This window comes from Cynocephalus volans, chromosome 3, assembly GCF_027409185.1.
Source record: "Cynocephalus volans isolate mCynVol1 chromosome 3, mCynVol1.pri, whole genome shotgun sequence".
Taxonomy (NCBI): domain Eukaryota; kingdom Metazoa; phylum Chordata; class Mammalia; order Dermoptera; family Cynocephalidae; genus Cynocephalus; species Cynocephalus volans.
In genome coordinates, this window is record NC_084462.1 from 17441036 (window position 1) to 17455768 (window position 14733).

Below are 14733 nucleotides of genomic sequence, written 5' to 3' on the forward strand. Positions count from 1 at the left end.
GCAAACCATAAAGCACTATCTATGTACCAACATCTGCATTAGTTTTCTGTGGCTGTGGTAACAAGTTACTACAATTGAGGGACTTAAAACAGCAGAAAACTATTCTCTCATAGGCCAGAAGTCTGAGATCCAGGAATCAGCAGGGCCACGCTCCCTGTGGAGGGACTAGGGTAGTATCTTCCTGCCTCTTCCAGCCTCAGCCGGCTCCAGGCCTTCCTTGGCTTGCAGCTGCATCGCTCCGATCTCTGCCTCAGTCTTTATAAGGCCTTCCCCTCTTCTCTTGGTTTCTTCCCTTCTCTTCTAAGAACCCACGGCATTGGATTTAGGGCCCACCCTAATCCAGGATGATCTCAATTCAAGATCCCTGATTTAATTACATTTTCAAAGACCCTTTTTCCAAATAAGGTCCCACTTACAGATTCTGAGGTTTAGGACATGGACATATCTCTAGGTATCACTGTAAGCTCTCTGTGTGGAGGTGGGTCCTATTATTATCCCCAATTAACAGATTGGACAGCTGAAGTATAGCAAGAGATAAAGCAACAGCTGGAGATGGTAGAGGTGGTGTTGGAGCCTAGAGGGCCTGCTCCAAGGCCCATGCACGAAACTGCTGTGTTGCTCTGACTACACTGCTGGGCATAGTCCAAAGGATTTGTCCCTTAAGGCTGTATGAGAATTTAGTGAGATAATGCACATTAGCTGCTATGTACAGTGCAAGTGCATGTAGTAAGCGGTCAACATATGATGGGAATTTTTTTTGTTTGATTTTTGTTTTTGTTTTTTTGCAGCTGGCCAGTATGGGATCTAAACCCTTGACTGTGGTGTTACAAGGCTGCACTCTAACCACCTGAGCTAATCGGCCAGCCCAAGCATTATTTTATTATTATCATTTGTCAACAAACTGGTTCTGAGCTAAGCACCAGAGATTCAGAAAATGATTGGGTTTCTGTTCTCACACAAGCTCAGAGCTTAGCAATGGGGTGGGAAACTTACAGTGCATATGCCCTGAGACCCAGAAATTTCACTCCTCCACATTTACCAAAGAGAAACAGGCACCCATGTGCTCAAGGAGATGGTATCATTAGAAAGCCCCAAAGTGCCTGTCGAAGGGATGGGATCAGCAAACTGTGGTACATCCCTCCCATGGAACATTCCGCATTGTTACAGAGAGGGTGGTGGGTCCATTTGTGCAGACAGATGGCCTCTGAGATACGTGGTTGGGTGAGAAAGCAAGCAAAAGAATAATAGCTATTTACAGAACTATGATGCCATTTACAGAAACACCCAAACCCAAGCTCCTCTCCAAATGCACAAAAACCACTCACGTATCTCTCTAAATACAAAACTGCATAGAAAAATATCTACAAGGGTACACATTAAAATGATACCAATGGTTACATGTGGGAGGGTTTTTTTTAAAAACTCTTGATGAATAATTGAAAAAATTTTGAAAATATAAGGGTACTTCATGAAGTTCATGGAAAAATGGAATGAAAATATAATTTGAATTTTTCCATGAGCTTTTTGAAGACACTTCATATGTGCAACGTAAAATTTACCACTTTAAGCATTTTTAAACACACAGTTCAGTGGTATTAAGCACATTTACATTGTTGTGCAACCGTCACTATCATTGATCTTCTGAACTTTTTCATCTTCCCAAATTGAAACACTATACCTGTCAAACAAGAACGCCCCATTCCCCCCACCCCAGACCCTGGCAGCCACCATTCTATTTTCTTTCTTTCTTTTTTTTTGGCAGTAGGTCAGTAAGATCCAAACCCTTGACTTTGGTGTTACCAGCAAGCCCCACGCTCCATTCTGCTTTCTGTCTCTGTGAATTTGACTACTCTAGGGACCTCATATAGGTGGAATCATACAGTATTTGTCTTTTTGTGTCTGGTTTATTCACTTAGCATAATGTCATGGTTCACCTATGTTGTAGCATTTGTCAGAATTTACTTCCTCTTAAAGGCAGAATAGCATTGATTTGCATTTTTATAACAGAAGGTGTTTGCATACTACTGGTGTAAATACATCGTCTTTCAAACATTTCCTTTGTGGGGCAGTTCCTGCTAGGTCTGACATTGGCCATGTGTCCCACTCTGCTAGGTCAAGCGCAACCTGCTGAACGTCTCCTACCGCATCGCGCAGTACACGGATGTCATCTCTGACCTGCGCAGGGAGATTGAGCACCTCAAATCAAAAATTGAGAAGCAAGAAAAGGAGAAGAAAAGTGAACCCAGCAACCAGGATGCACAAGGTAGAGCTGGGCACCTATCTGGTGCCTCAAACAGGTCCCAACGACCTTGTCGTCCCTCCCCAGGGCTCTGTGGCCATTGTCCATGTCCCATGGGCTGGCTGCTCCTCCTGTCTGAGGGCTTGGCTTGCTCCAAACATTGACATCCAGAGAGTGACTCAGTGGCCCTGTCATGGGCTTTAGTTCCAACTAGACCACTATCTTCCTGTGTGTCCCAGAACCTGACTTTAATTCCTCACCTGTAAAATGTGAGGAAGATTCTTTTTTCTTCTTTTTTCTAATTTTTCATTAAAGAAAAAAATCTTTCTTCTCTCTTTCTTTTTACCCTCCTACCTTTTTGTTTATTCTTCCTCCCAAGCCAGCTTTAAAAAAAATAATAGTCTTTTTGTTTTCTAATAATCTTAGATTTATGAAAAACTTGCAAAGATAGTATAGAGTTTCCAGCTTCCCTTAACATTAGCATCTAGTGCCTTTTAAAAATTTTTATTGAGATGAACTTCATGTAATATAAAATTAACCATTTTAAAGTGAACAATTCAGTGGCATTTAGCACATTCACTAGGTTGCATAACCACATCTACCTAGCTCCAAAACATTTCCATCTCTCTAAGGTAAAACCCCTCACCCATTAAACAGTTTCTCCCACCCCTCCTTTCCCCACAAGTCAGTTTTATTTGGGCCTCCTTTTCAGGTCTCAAACCATACCATAGTTTTGCCATAAAATTATAAAATTCATCAGTAAGTTAAAAAAGTACCCTTAAGAATATCTGTAACAAAGTCAAATCGAGTAGACATATGTATTCCTTGAAGTTGATGTGACAAGCGAACAGAAAGGACATTGTTGGGTGGGAGGGGCGAGAGGGAGGAGGGAGGGAGGTTTCGGTAATGGGCCACAATAATCAACCACATTGTATATTGACAAAATAAAATAGAAAAAAGAATTAAAAAAAAAAAAAAGAATGTGCACAAAGACTTAAAAAAAAAAAAAAGTACCCTTAACAATATCTGTAACAAAGTCAAGTCGAGTAGACATATGTATACACACACATACATACACCTTCTTTTGGTTTTATTAAAATAAGCTTTACTGTAATTTATACAGAATTTCCAAAATCAATAGGAAAGAGTAAACAGCCCAATTTTTAAAAATGGGTGAGGCAATGAATAGGCAATTCACAGAATTCCTCATGGCCAATAAACATACGAAAAGTTTCGCAAACACCTTAGGAAACAGAGAGATGAAAATGGAAATAATTTTTCCTTATTGAACTAGCCAAAATTGAAATGTCAGGTAATATGAAATATTAGCGGATAATATAAAGTGATATAAAATTAAGAGTGGAAATGGTAGCCTTAAACACTATTCCTGAGAGTATAAATTCATGTGTCCCTTTTGGAGGCCAATTGAGCAGCATCTGTGAAAACTTAGAGCACATGTACCCAAACAATTCACCTTCCAGATGTACCACAGAGGAGCACGTGCCCATGTGCTCAGGGGGGCTATATGACTAGAAAGCCCCAAAGTGCCCATCTAAGAGGTGGAATAAGCAAACTATGGCACATCCCTCCTATGGAATGCTCTGCAGCTGTTGCAGGGAATCAGATGAGTCTACATGTGCAGACAGACAGCCTCCAAGACACATGTGAGAGAGTAATAGCTATAGTCTGATGTCATTTATGTAAAAACCCAAAGCCAAACCCACAAAAGCCCCCGCATATCTGTGTATATGTACATATGCACATAAAACCAGACAGATAAAGATCTGGAAGGACACCCATCAAAATGATAATGGTGGTTATCAATCGGAGGGAACTGGATTTGGGTGAGGGAGTGATCAGATGATCAAGAGGGTCTTTTAACTCTTGATGTGTTATTCAAATTTTCATAACAAAAATGTGTTCACATATTACTTGTGTAAACACATCATCTTTTAAAACGTTTCCTGATTATAATAGTAATGTGTTCATCATTCAAAACTTGGAGAATTCGGCAAAGAATAAGGAGAAGAAAACAGAGGTCACTTATAATCCCACAACTTAGAGAAAACCACTGTTAGGATTTAGTTATGTCCTTCCAGTCTTTCAAATACATACACACACAGACATAAATACACACACACACACACATATACACACACACACACATATACATACACACACATAAAACTGGGAATTGGGATCATGCGCTCTCCTTTGTTCATCTGACACGTATTTATTGAGTCACTGCCATGTAACATGTGCAGTTCTCGGTGTTGGGAAGATAGGGCAGGGGCTATCTGGGAGAGAGACATCAAATAGGGAAGGCAGGGATCTGAGGAAGAAAGCTGGGCTGGAACAGAGATGGAGGCAGGAGGGGAAGGGGTGTTCTGTGGCTGAATGATGTGGAAAGGTCTCTCTGAGGAGGCAATACTGGAATGTGGGAGAAATGCTTCATGCTAAGATCTGGGTTCAGAGACTTGTGGTAGAGGGAACTACATGTGCAAAGGCCCCGGGGCTGGGTGGATTTGGTGAGTGCACAGAACAGAAGGCAGGTCCACGCGGCTGGCACAGAGGAGAGAGGGAGTGTGGTGAGAGATGGCTGGAGGGACGGGCAGGGCCAGACGGTGAACAGGCGCCTGATTTACCCTAAATGTAATGAGAGACCAGATGGTTTGAGCAGGACAGCGACTTGTTGAGAGCCCCTGAGATTGTGGCTGTGAACTGGAAGCGAGAGCACTCAACAGAGGTGTGTTTTTCTTCAGGCTGTTGATGGGGTAGGTGGAGGACTTTCTGTTGTTGGGGTTTTGCCTGGCGAACGTGACAGGGATTGAGGGAACAGAGGAGCTGAGTGGGGAGGCAAGAGGTTGGGGCAGGGATCAACTGCGAACTCCACGTGAAGGAGGGAATTAAAATGTGTTTGAACTCTTGTTATGGAGAATTGCAAACACTCACGGAAGGAGAAAGAATAGTGGGACAGACTCTTGTGGTCAAACCCTTGTAGGACAGACCCACCATTGGTTGCCAGGTTTTTTTCCTCTGTCTCCCACCCACTTCCCCTTCATATTATCCTGAAGCAAACTCCAGACATCATATCATTTTTCCCATAAACATGTCAGCAGATAATCTCCAAAAATTAAGGATTCTTTACAAAAACACAAGTACAATATCATTCCCACAGCTAAAAAATGTTAGCAATATTTTCTTCATATCATCATCCAGTCGATGTTCACATTTTCAACAATCTCGTGGTGCCACAAATCTTTGTTCACAGTTTGTTTTTGTTGTTGAACTAGGAGCCCTGTAAAGTTCACACACTGAATTTGGTTAATAAATCTTTTAAGTCTCTTTTATTCTGTGGGTTTCCCCTCCTTCTTCCTTGGTTTTCCTTTTGCTCGTTGTTGAGGAAGTTGGGTCGCTTGTCCTGCAGAGCTTCTTATTGTCTGGTTTTGCTGACTGTGTGTTCCTTTGCACTCTGTACTTCCTATAAATCGGTAGTTGTATCTAAAGATTTGAAGGAAGGAGTTTTACAACTTTTTTTAAAAAATAGAGAGCATATTGTATTTCGAAGGAGTGATAGTAGTATGGGAGGCTGTGGCTGTCTCAGGGTGTCCGTGTGAGAGGTGCTATCAGCAGAGGGCTGGATCTCTGTAGGATGGGAGGTCAAGGTGTCAAGGTTCCTTGGGTGGTGGCTGGATTGTCTATGCTGATTTTGGAGTCACCAAGAATGATGATGGGAGCATTGATAAGGAGAAATTCAGAGAGCCAGGTGTTAAAATCTGTGCATAAGTGACAGCGGCCACTGCATGGAGGAGCTGGCAATAGGGTCTGAGGCCCTTCAGAGGGGTTGGGAGAGAAATGTTGTCTGGAAGGAGTGATGAAGAGCAGGAGGACAGCTACCTCACCTTCAGGCCCAGAGGTGCAAGGGGGTAGGAGAGAAACCCTGTGGAGGGCCGCCCCCACATAACCGCTGCTATCATTTTGATGTGGACCGTTCTGGATCGTTTCTGTGCAGTTTTGTACACATATACATATCTGGACAGATGTAAGTGGCATCAGACTGTAGCTATTATTCCTTCACTTGCTATTCTCACCCAGCAATGTGTCTTGGAGGCCATCCGTCTGCACAGATGGACCTGCCTCATTCTTTGTAACAGCTGCGGAATCTTCCGTAGGAAGACACACCACGATTTGCTAATCCCATCCCTTCGATGAGCACTTTAGGGCTTCGTAGTGGTACAGATTTCTTGAACATATGGATGCCGGTTTCTCTTTGGTAGACTTGAAGGGCTTAGGGTTCTGGTGGAGTGAGAGGATGAGGAAAATTTTCAAAGAAGAAGGACTGTGGTTGATGACAGACTGGGTCCCACTGGGGCCCCAGTGTGGGAGGGGTATGGGTAGTCATAGAGAATTTATAAAGCTAGTTGATGACCAGGAAGTTTGGGCTTCTATGGGGTCAGTGGTCAATAGGGATGCATGCCATGATGGCTTTCCCTCTGCTGGCCTCTTAGTTATTGGGACTGGTCTTAGGAGACCTGTCGTAGGGAGGTGGGCAGTGTCACGGAGGGGATGGTGGTCTCAGGGTGAGCTCTGAGGGTGTGGTAGGCTTCCCTTAGGTCTGTCCTGTGTGGCAATGTGGCGGTGAGACTCTGGAGGGTATGACTGTGGGGCATTACTTCATGAGCGTTTCCCAGGGTACCAAGTACTCCCCCAAAACCTCATGTTAATGACTGCAATGATTCAGTCATCTGGATACACAATAATTTATTTCACCAAGCCCAGATTGCTTGACATTTAGAGAAAAGGTAGTTCTTGACCACTGCCCTCAAGGTCAGCGGAACAGACTGGACAAACTGCATCCATCCAGAGTGGAGTTATCTGTTAGAGCAGGCAGTGAAAACCATCAATTAATTCCTGGGCAACTGTTAGGTAGGAATTTACCATGGGAAACAAAGGGACAAGAATGGTTTTGTTCTGTGGAACCACATCCTAGCAGAAAAGGCAGATATGAAACATTCATCTCCAAATGTTACCTAATTATAGATATGCAAATAATCGTGAAGAAGCCAGGATGTTATCAGAGCCGGTGACAGATGGATCCAGACTGAGGGTCTGGCAGGGTTTCACTAAGAAGGTGAGGTCTGAGCTGAAGTGGCTAGCCTGGCCTCACCCTTCTTTGAATCCCTGATACTGGAATCCAGGTATCCTGACCCCAAACCAGGCAAAGAGAGGATTTAAAGCCCTCTGAATTTTCCATCCATTTATTCACCAGCCCAGTTGGTGGTTTCCATCCACTTATCCTCCCACCCACCCACACATGCCTCCATTTATCATCCATCCATTCATTCATCCATCCACCCATCCTATGTCCGTCGACACAGCCATCTACTTACCCATCTACTAATCCATCCATCCATCCATCCTTCCCTCGTCTCATCTACACATTCATCTACCTGTCTACCCATGTACCTATTCATTTATTCATTCTTCTAGCCATCCTTCCCTCCATCCATCTACACATTCATCCATCCATTCATCTATTCAACCATCCATCCATTCATTCATCTACACATCTATCCATCCATTCTTTATCTACCCATCCACCAACACATGTGTATTGAGCTCCTCTATGGACCATACCCCATGTTGGTGAGCGAGCATGGAGTTCAACTCTGGCTTAGGTGGCACTGCTCCTAGTGCAGCTGGCTCCCTTCTCGCCCACAGTCACAAACCCCACCCATGACGCAGAAGAGGATAGCCACCTGCAGATGAACAAGATCCGGGCCCAGCTCATCGGAGCCTTCAAGGAGCAGATGGAGATGCGGCACAGCCTGGTAGAGCTTGAGAATACCAGCATCGAGCTGCACATCGACATGTCCCGCCACCTGCTGACCATTGCAGAGTGAGTGTGCCTGCCCTCTGGGTACCACCCAGGGCCATCCCAACAGGGCAGGGTAAGCCCACAAGGAGCAGAGGGTACCACTGGTGGGAGCTCCTTTTTTGCAACTATGCAGCTACCATCTACTGCCTGCAAGGGACTTTAGCCAAGGGTATCCTCTCTTCCCAGGCAGGACTCCTGACCCCAGTCCTCCCCTGCTCTTTTGCTCCTGTAGCTAAGCTGGGCCATGTGGGAGAAGCTTTCACATCTCTTTGATCTCAGGCTGGAGTCCAGAGCCAACCCTGGTGGGTCAGCTAGGATCAACCTCATTTATGAAAAAGGATATTGAAGCTCAGAGGAGATGTGGGTTTGGCCAAGGCTACATATCTCCTAGGCCAGGTCTCTCTCCCAACGCACACTTCCTCCCTATTCATACCGCCTGAGGATAGAGTGACCACGTAGAGAGACTGACCATGCAATTTATAATTCACACCAGCATGCATTTGGGGTGAAAGGGGGTACCATTAACAATTACACTGGAACATCAGGTGTTCCCTGGGACTGCCCTGGACGAGCTAGGACACATGGCCACCCACTTACAGATAACTTAAAACTTAGTGCTGCGATTTAAGCCCATTTTTTCTCCTTCGCCCTCTGCTCCCACGTCTCCCCACATTTCTTCTCTTCCTCCTTCCTTTCTGTTTCTTTCTTTTTTTTTTTAATTACACAAACAGCATGAGACTTACATTAGAGGAATTCTAAATAAAACAAAATATGCTCACAGTCTCATCCATTTCCAGCCAATCTGTTTGCCCTTGCTCCCTCCATCCTCCTTTCATGCACGTTCCATGGGATCCCTGTGGTCATTTATTTATTTATTTATTTATTTATTTATTTATTTTTGTCCTTTTCGTGACCGGCACTCAGCCAGTGAGTGCACGGGCCAGTCCTATATAGGATCCGAACCCGCGGCGGGAGCGTCGCAGCGCTCCCAGCGCCGCACTCTACCAAGTGCGCCACGGGCTCGGCCCCCTGTGGTCATTTAGATTCGATCTGGCACCCTCATCGCAGAGCCGTGGGTTATTCAGTTAATCTGCAGAGCCTCAGGGCATGCGGGCTGCTGTCTCCCAGCTTTACAGCTGGGAAAACCAAGGCTCAGAATGGATACATTTGCATAGGAGGTGGTTCAAGGTCACCCAGCTGGCCAAGGGGGCAGTTCTGGGTCGGACACTGGGTGGGCTGGAAAAAATACACACACGCGCACACACACACACACACACACGCACACACGCACACACACACGCGCGCGCGCGCGCACACGGTACTTCAAAAAGTTCTTGGAAAGATTCATATTATTTTTTAATTCTATATTTCCATGAACTTTTTGAAGTACCCTTCTGTGTACATATATAGAAGAGATCATATCACATATCTAATTCTGTCTATTTTTATGCCATGCCTGTGAGTAGACAAACCGGGGCCAAAAGGGACTCTGGGACTGGAGGCGCCAGGACTCCCAGTCCCAGGCGTGGCTTGCACTCTGACCTCTCTGTTGTGGCTACAGCTGGGAGCGAGAGAAGACCCACCACCACGTGCACAGGGGTACGGGTAAGCCGGAGAAGGACGAAGAGCTGGTCGACGCCAATGGGGACGAGGGCGGGTCCGTGGAACCACACGAGGTGGCCCTAGCCAGAGAGGAGGTCAACCTGCTGTTAGCCGAGCAGCGGAAAACTGCGGCCCTCAAGGTGGGGGACTCAGCGCGTTTACAGTTGCAACAGTAGTGACGAGTCACTAACACTTACTGATCGCTGACAGTGTGGTCCCTTGGTGCGCACTAGCTCATCTCACGGAGTAGGGCCAATCATGACAATTTTATAGAAGAGGAAATGGAAGCTCAGAGAGGTTAAGAGGTTAGGTAAGTTGTCCCAAATCCCCAGAGGGCTGGTGGAGCAGAGCTGAGGCCTGACCTGGGTCTGACTCCAAAGCCTGTGGCCCTTTGTGTTGGAGTTACAGCTACCCAGGTTGCAGGGGCCAGTGTGCAGGGCAGGAGGCCAGTGATGTGGAAAAGGGGTGTGAGCAGCAGGGAGGTGTTCACTGAGAGCCCAGCCTTCCACACCTTCTGGATGGCACCTGGAATGGCAAAACCTCCAGCTCCTGTGAGATCCCCCATGTGGAGCAAGGGGATTTCCATTGGCATCTTGCTCAGTCCTGTCCCCAATTCTGGTCTCGGGCATGTCAAGCAAAGGAACATGCCAGAGGAAGCCCACACTCATGGCTCCTCTCTGGAGAAGTAAGTCTTTACACAATTTTTGTTTTCTGAGAGGAGCTAGCTATTTATATGAGCTATTTTTGTAATAGCTAGTTATCTAATAGTCTCACTTCAGAAAAATTACAGAGCTGGTGCTTGATAGAGACTTTGGGGAAAATGCCGGGGAAGCTGGATACTATTTCAGTCCATTAGTTAAATGTTTGCAGGTGTAATTTCAGGCAATTGCAAAAAGTGTCTGATGATGTCATGTTGTTAAAAGAGGGGGAAGCATTTATTTCACTTAAAAGCTATGTAGCCAAACCAAAAGCCTCTTAATATTACTGCATCTGCCTGCAGCAATTTGGAGATTATGTGATTTCACTTCCAAAGTCCTCAGACCTTTAAAAATATGAAAAATACCTCTTGCTTGAATTAATAAAGTACATCAACAAGAGAGCATGACCTTCAAGAGCCAAATGTAGGTATTGATATGCAACGCAGCATAAAAATGAGGAGCCTGTTAATTAGTTAGCAATTAATCAAAAACAAATCAATGTTTTAAGTGTCCAAAGGACAAAAAGATGAACAAGACACCCTCTATGACTTGAGCTCACAATCTAATTGGAAGAGACACAAACACAATTACATGTAATTCAATATGGTAGCTTAGTAATAGTCATAGGGACAGGATGCTAGGGAGCTGGATGAGGGGGATATTAATTCAGCCAGGAACTTGGGGAGGACTCTAGAGAGAAGACCACATGGGAACCATGCCTTGAAGAGGAGAATAGGATCTTGCTAGTGGAGCTGAGCCAACTCCTTCCAGGTGGTCCCCTGTGAACCCCAGATGAAGAAGGAGAAGGTAGCCAGAGTGCATCCTCCTCAGCCACACTGGAAATCGTTGTCCAACCCATTCCTGGGGGTTGTGATTCTGGAGATGGCCTTGCGAGGCAGGTTTGGCTGGGGCATTACAATCTGGGGGCCATGTAATGGTATGATAGTTACTTTGATGTGTCAACTTGACCAGGCTATAGGACCCAGAGATTCAATCAAACACTAATCTAGGTGTTGCTGTGAAGGTCTTTTGCAGGTGTGGTTAACATCTACAATCAGTTGACTTTAAGTAAATATGTACATATACATATACAAACACATATAAAAACATATATCTATACCTACATGTCTATCTCCTGTTGGTTCTGTTTCTCTGGAGAACTGGTAGGCACATAGAGTAAGGTTACAGGGTCCTAGGCAGATCTCACAGGGCTCCCACCTGCTTTCCACAAGGTGGTGAGCAGTCCCCAGTGGTGTGTGATGGATGTGCTGGGCCTCAACTCTCCCTGCTTCTTCTGATGCTCATGTGCTGCTTGGCTTGAGAGACTCAGGACCTCAGTTGCAGCAAGAGGTTTGTAATATGGTGGATGTAGAAGATGCTCCTTCACAGAATACTCTGTAAGGACCTGGAAATGGCTTATGAAGGATTCATAGTGTGAAAATGGGCAGTGCTGGTTTCCCATAGCAGACATGTAGGAGCGTGCTGAAGGGTGAGCTCTCAGTCTGTGCTCCAAACTGTAGTCTGTTTATAGAAAACTTGAGGTTCGGTGAGGCCAACAGTTCAGGAGACAATTGACATTGAGAAGATAGTTTGTTACTCACAGTTCCCAAGAGGAGGAGCCTGCCACACCACACCACGCCATGCAGGTTCACATGGGAAGCACTGGGTTGGTCAGGAGGCAGGAGGAGTGAAGAGAAAGCATGCAAGAGCCTTTATTGTGGTTTCTCTGCAGGAAGGAGCAGGTGAGGCAGGGTAACTAGGCCTAGGAACAGATGGTAGAATAATTTCAGCAGGCTCTGAGGCCTGGGTGTTTGGTACCTGGCCCTGGGGTGATTAGGGCAGGTAGATAGTGTCCTAGAGTGCAACAGCCCCATAGAGGAGGTGGTAGGGTATTGGCTCTGGATTGGTTGGTTTCCACTTGAAAAGCATACTCACAGGTGAGTTGTTTGCTGTCTCTAGGAACTGGCTAACCCTGGGAGGAGCAGTCTTTCCAGGGTTAGCAAGTCCCCGATGGCAAAGCATCAGATACAGAAAAGAGAAGATGTGGTTAGTACAGGGTGATGGCAGCACACCCTCAGAGCCCATCACCTGCGTGTTTTCCCCAAGTACAATTTGCAAGCGTAGGCCCGTAAGAACGATCAGGTGTGGGCCAGCAGAGCCCCCTCATGTCTTCCCTGGACTCTCGGTTTCTCTGCCAGGCTGGGCTGGAGCAGCGCCTGGCCAATGCCAAGCAGAAGGCCTCACAGATGGAGAAACTGCTGCCCAAGCAGGTCACCAGCGAGGACCAGCGGGAGGTTCTGCGGCTGCTGTGCAGAGCCCACAAGCTGGAGGTGGAGAACACGGAGCTGCAGGCCAACAACCTGTGCCAGAAGAACCTGCTCTGCCAGAAGGACTTTGTGATCCAGCGCTACCACCAGCACCGGCTGCTCTGTGAGCAGGTCATCCAGGAGCAGCGGCAGCTGATACAGGGTGAGGCCAGCCCCGCTGGCCCTGCCGGGGACACTGGTGTTTATCATTGCTATTTTCTGTAACAAGTAGGCTGTGCACATGATTTAAAAAATCGGATAGTCCAAATTGGCATAGCATAGACACTAGTCTCCTTTCTATCCAGATCTCGCCCTCAGCCCACTGTTGCCAGCTCCCTGTACATCCTTCCCTATTCAGGCTATGAAATATGAACAGGTTTTTTACACTGACAGAAGCATGCCATCCACACTGACCAGGGCTTTGCTTTGTTCTGCACTGCCAGTGTATCCTAGAAATTTTTTTATAAGAGTATAGTGAAATCTGCCTTGTCTGTAGAAATGCCTATAATTTCTTAACTGTCCCTATGGATGAACATCGAGTTTTGGGGGGTCTTGTGTTCCCATGACCTGCCCCTTCGTTGCCTCCTCTTCAGTCTTTATGCCTGTATGTGGTGGGCAACCCTACTCTGGGTTAGCACCCGGGCAGCACGGCTACACCTCTTCCTTTCTCTCGTTGTTGTCTAGCTTCTGCCCCACGTTTTCATTTTTCTTTTCTAGCTTTTTATTGTGACGTAATTGGAGACTTACAGAAAAGGTGCAAGAATGGTACAAAAAACTGCTCCAGATTCCCAAATAGTATTTTTTACTTTAAGTTTACATTCTCTCTTGCTTTGTCTCTGAAAATACTTTTCAGATTCCCTTAAATACTTTAGGGTATATTTTCTAAAAATGAAGACATTTTCTTACATGACCACAGAATAGCAACACTGATACATATCACTGATCTGCACACCTCATGCTAGTCTTGCCTATTGTCCCATTCACGTAGTCTACAGCAAAGGAAAATCCTGGGTCCTCCATTGTATTCAATCGTCATGTCCTGTGATTTCTTAATTCACTGGTGATCCAACAACTGCTTCCCATGACAACAGGAGGGCTGCCTTGTGCTAGGTTACGGCCAGCAGAAGAAAAGGACACTTCTGTGGGGCACATGCTCCATTGGGCTCTGTGTAGGACTGGGTGTGGGGCGGGGGAACCACCATGATGGGCGCCTTATGTAGCTATAATTTTGTAGCCATTAACCAACCTCTCTTTATCTCCCCTCCCCACTTCCCCTGCCCAGACTCTAATAACCGAAATTCTACTCTGCACTTCTGTGAGATCAGCTTTTTTAGCTTCCACATTTGAGAGAGAACATGTGGTATTTGTCTTTCTGTGCCTAACTTAACATGATATCCTCCAGGCTCATCCATGTTGCTGCAAATGACTGGATTTCATTCTTTTTTATGGCTGAATAGTACTCCATTGTGTATATTTACCATGTTTTCTTCATGCATTCATCTGTTGGCAGGCACATACATTGATTCCATATCTTGGCTATTGTGAATGATGCTGCAGTAAAGATGGGTGTACAGACATCTCTTTGATACACTGATCCCTTTGGGTATATACCCAGTCGTGGGATTCCTGGACCATATGGTAGTTCTATTTTTAGCTTTTTGAGGGACCTCCATACTGTTTTCCATAAGGGCTGTGCCAGTTTACATTCCCACCAACAGTGTCCTTTTCTCCTCATCCTTACCAGCATTTGTTATTTTTTTACTTTTTTTCTTTCTTTCTTTCTTTTTTTTTTTTTAAAAAAAAGATGACTGATAAGGGGACCTTAACCCTTGACTTGGTGTTGTCAGCACCACGCTCTCCCAAGTGAGCCACGGGCCGGCCCTTTTTTTTACATTTCTGATGATAGCCATTCTAACTGGGGTGAGATAATACCTCATTGTGGTTTTGATTTGCATTTCCGTGATGATTAGTGATGCTGAGCATTTTTTCTTATGCCTGTTGGCCATTTGT

At 45.5% G+C, this 14733-nt stretch overlaps 1 protein-coding gene across 1 annotated transcript in view; it reads left to right on the top strand.

Moving 5' to 3' along the window:
* Nucleotides 1-14733, top strand: part of LOC134372469 (kinesin-like protein KIF19) — a 49386-nt gene that overhangs the window by 15077 nt on the left and 19576 nt on the right. Inside the window, exons 11-14 of the mRNA XM_063089961.1 lie at nt 2113-2263; nt 7961-8138; nt 9679-9859; nt 12616-12886. Of these exons, the coding sequence (XP_062946031.1) occupies nt 2113-2263; nt 7961-8138; nt 9679-9859; nt 12616-12886 (781 nt within the window). The remainder of the gene's footprint in view (nt 1-2112; nt 2264-7960; nt 8139-9678; nt 9860-12615; nt 12887-14733) is intronic.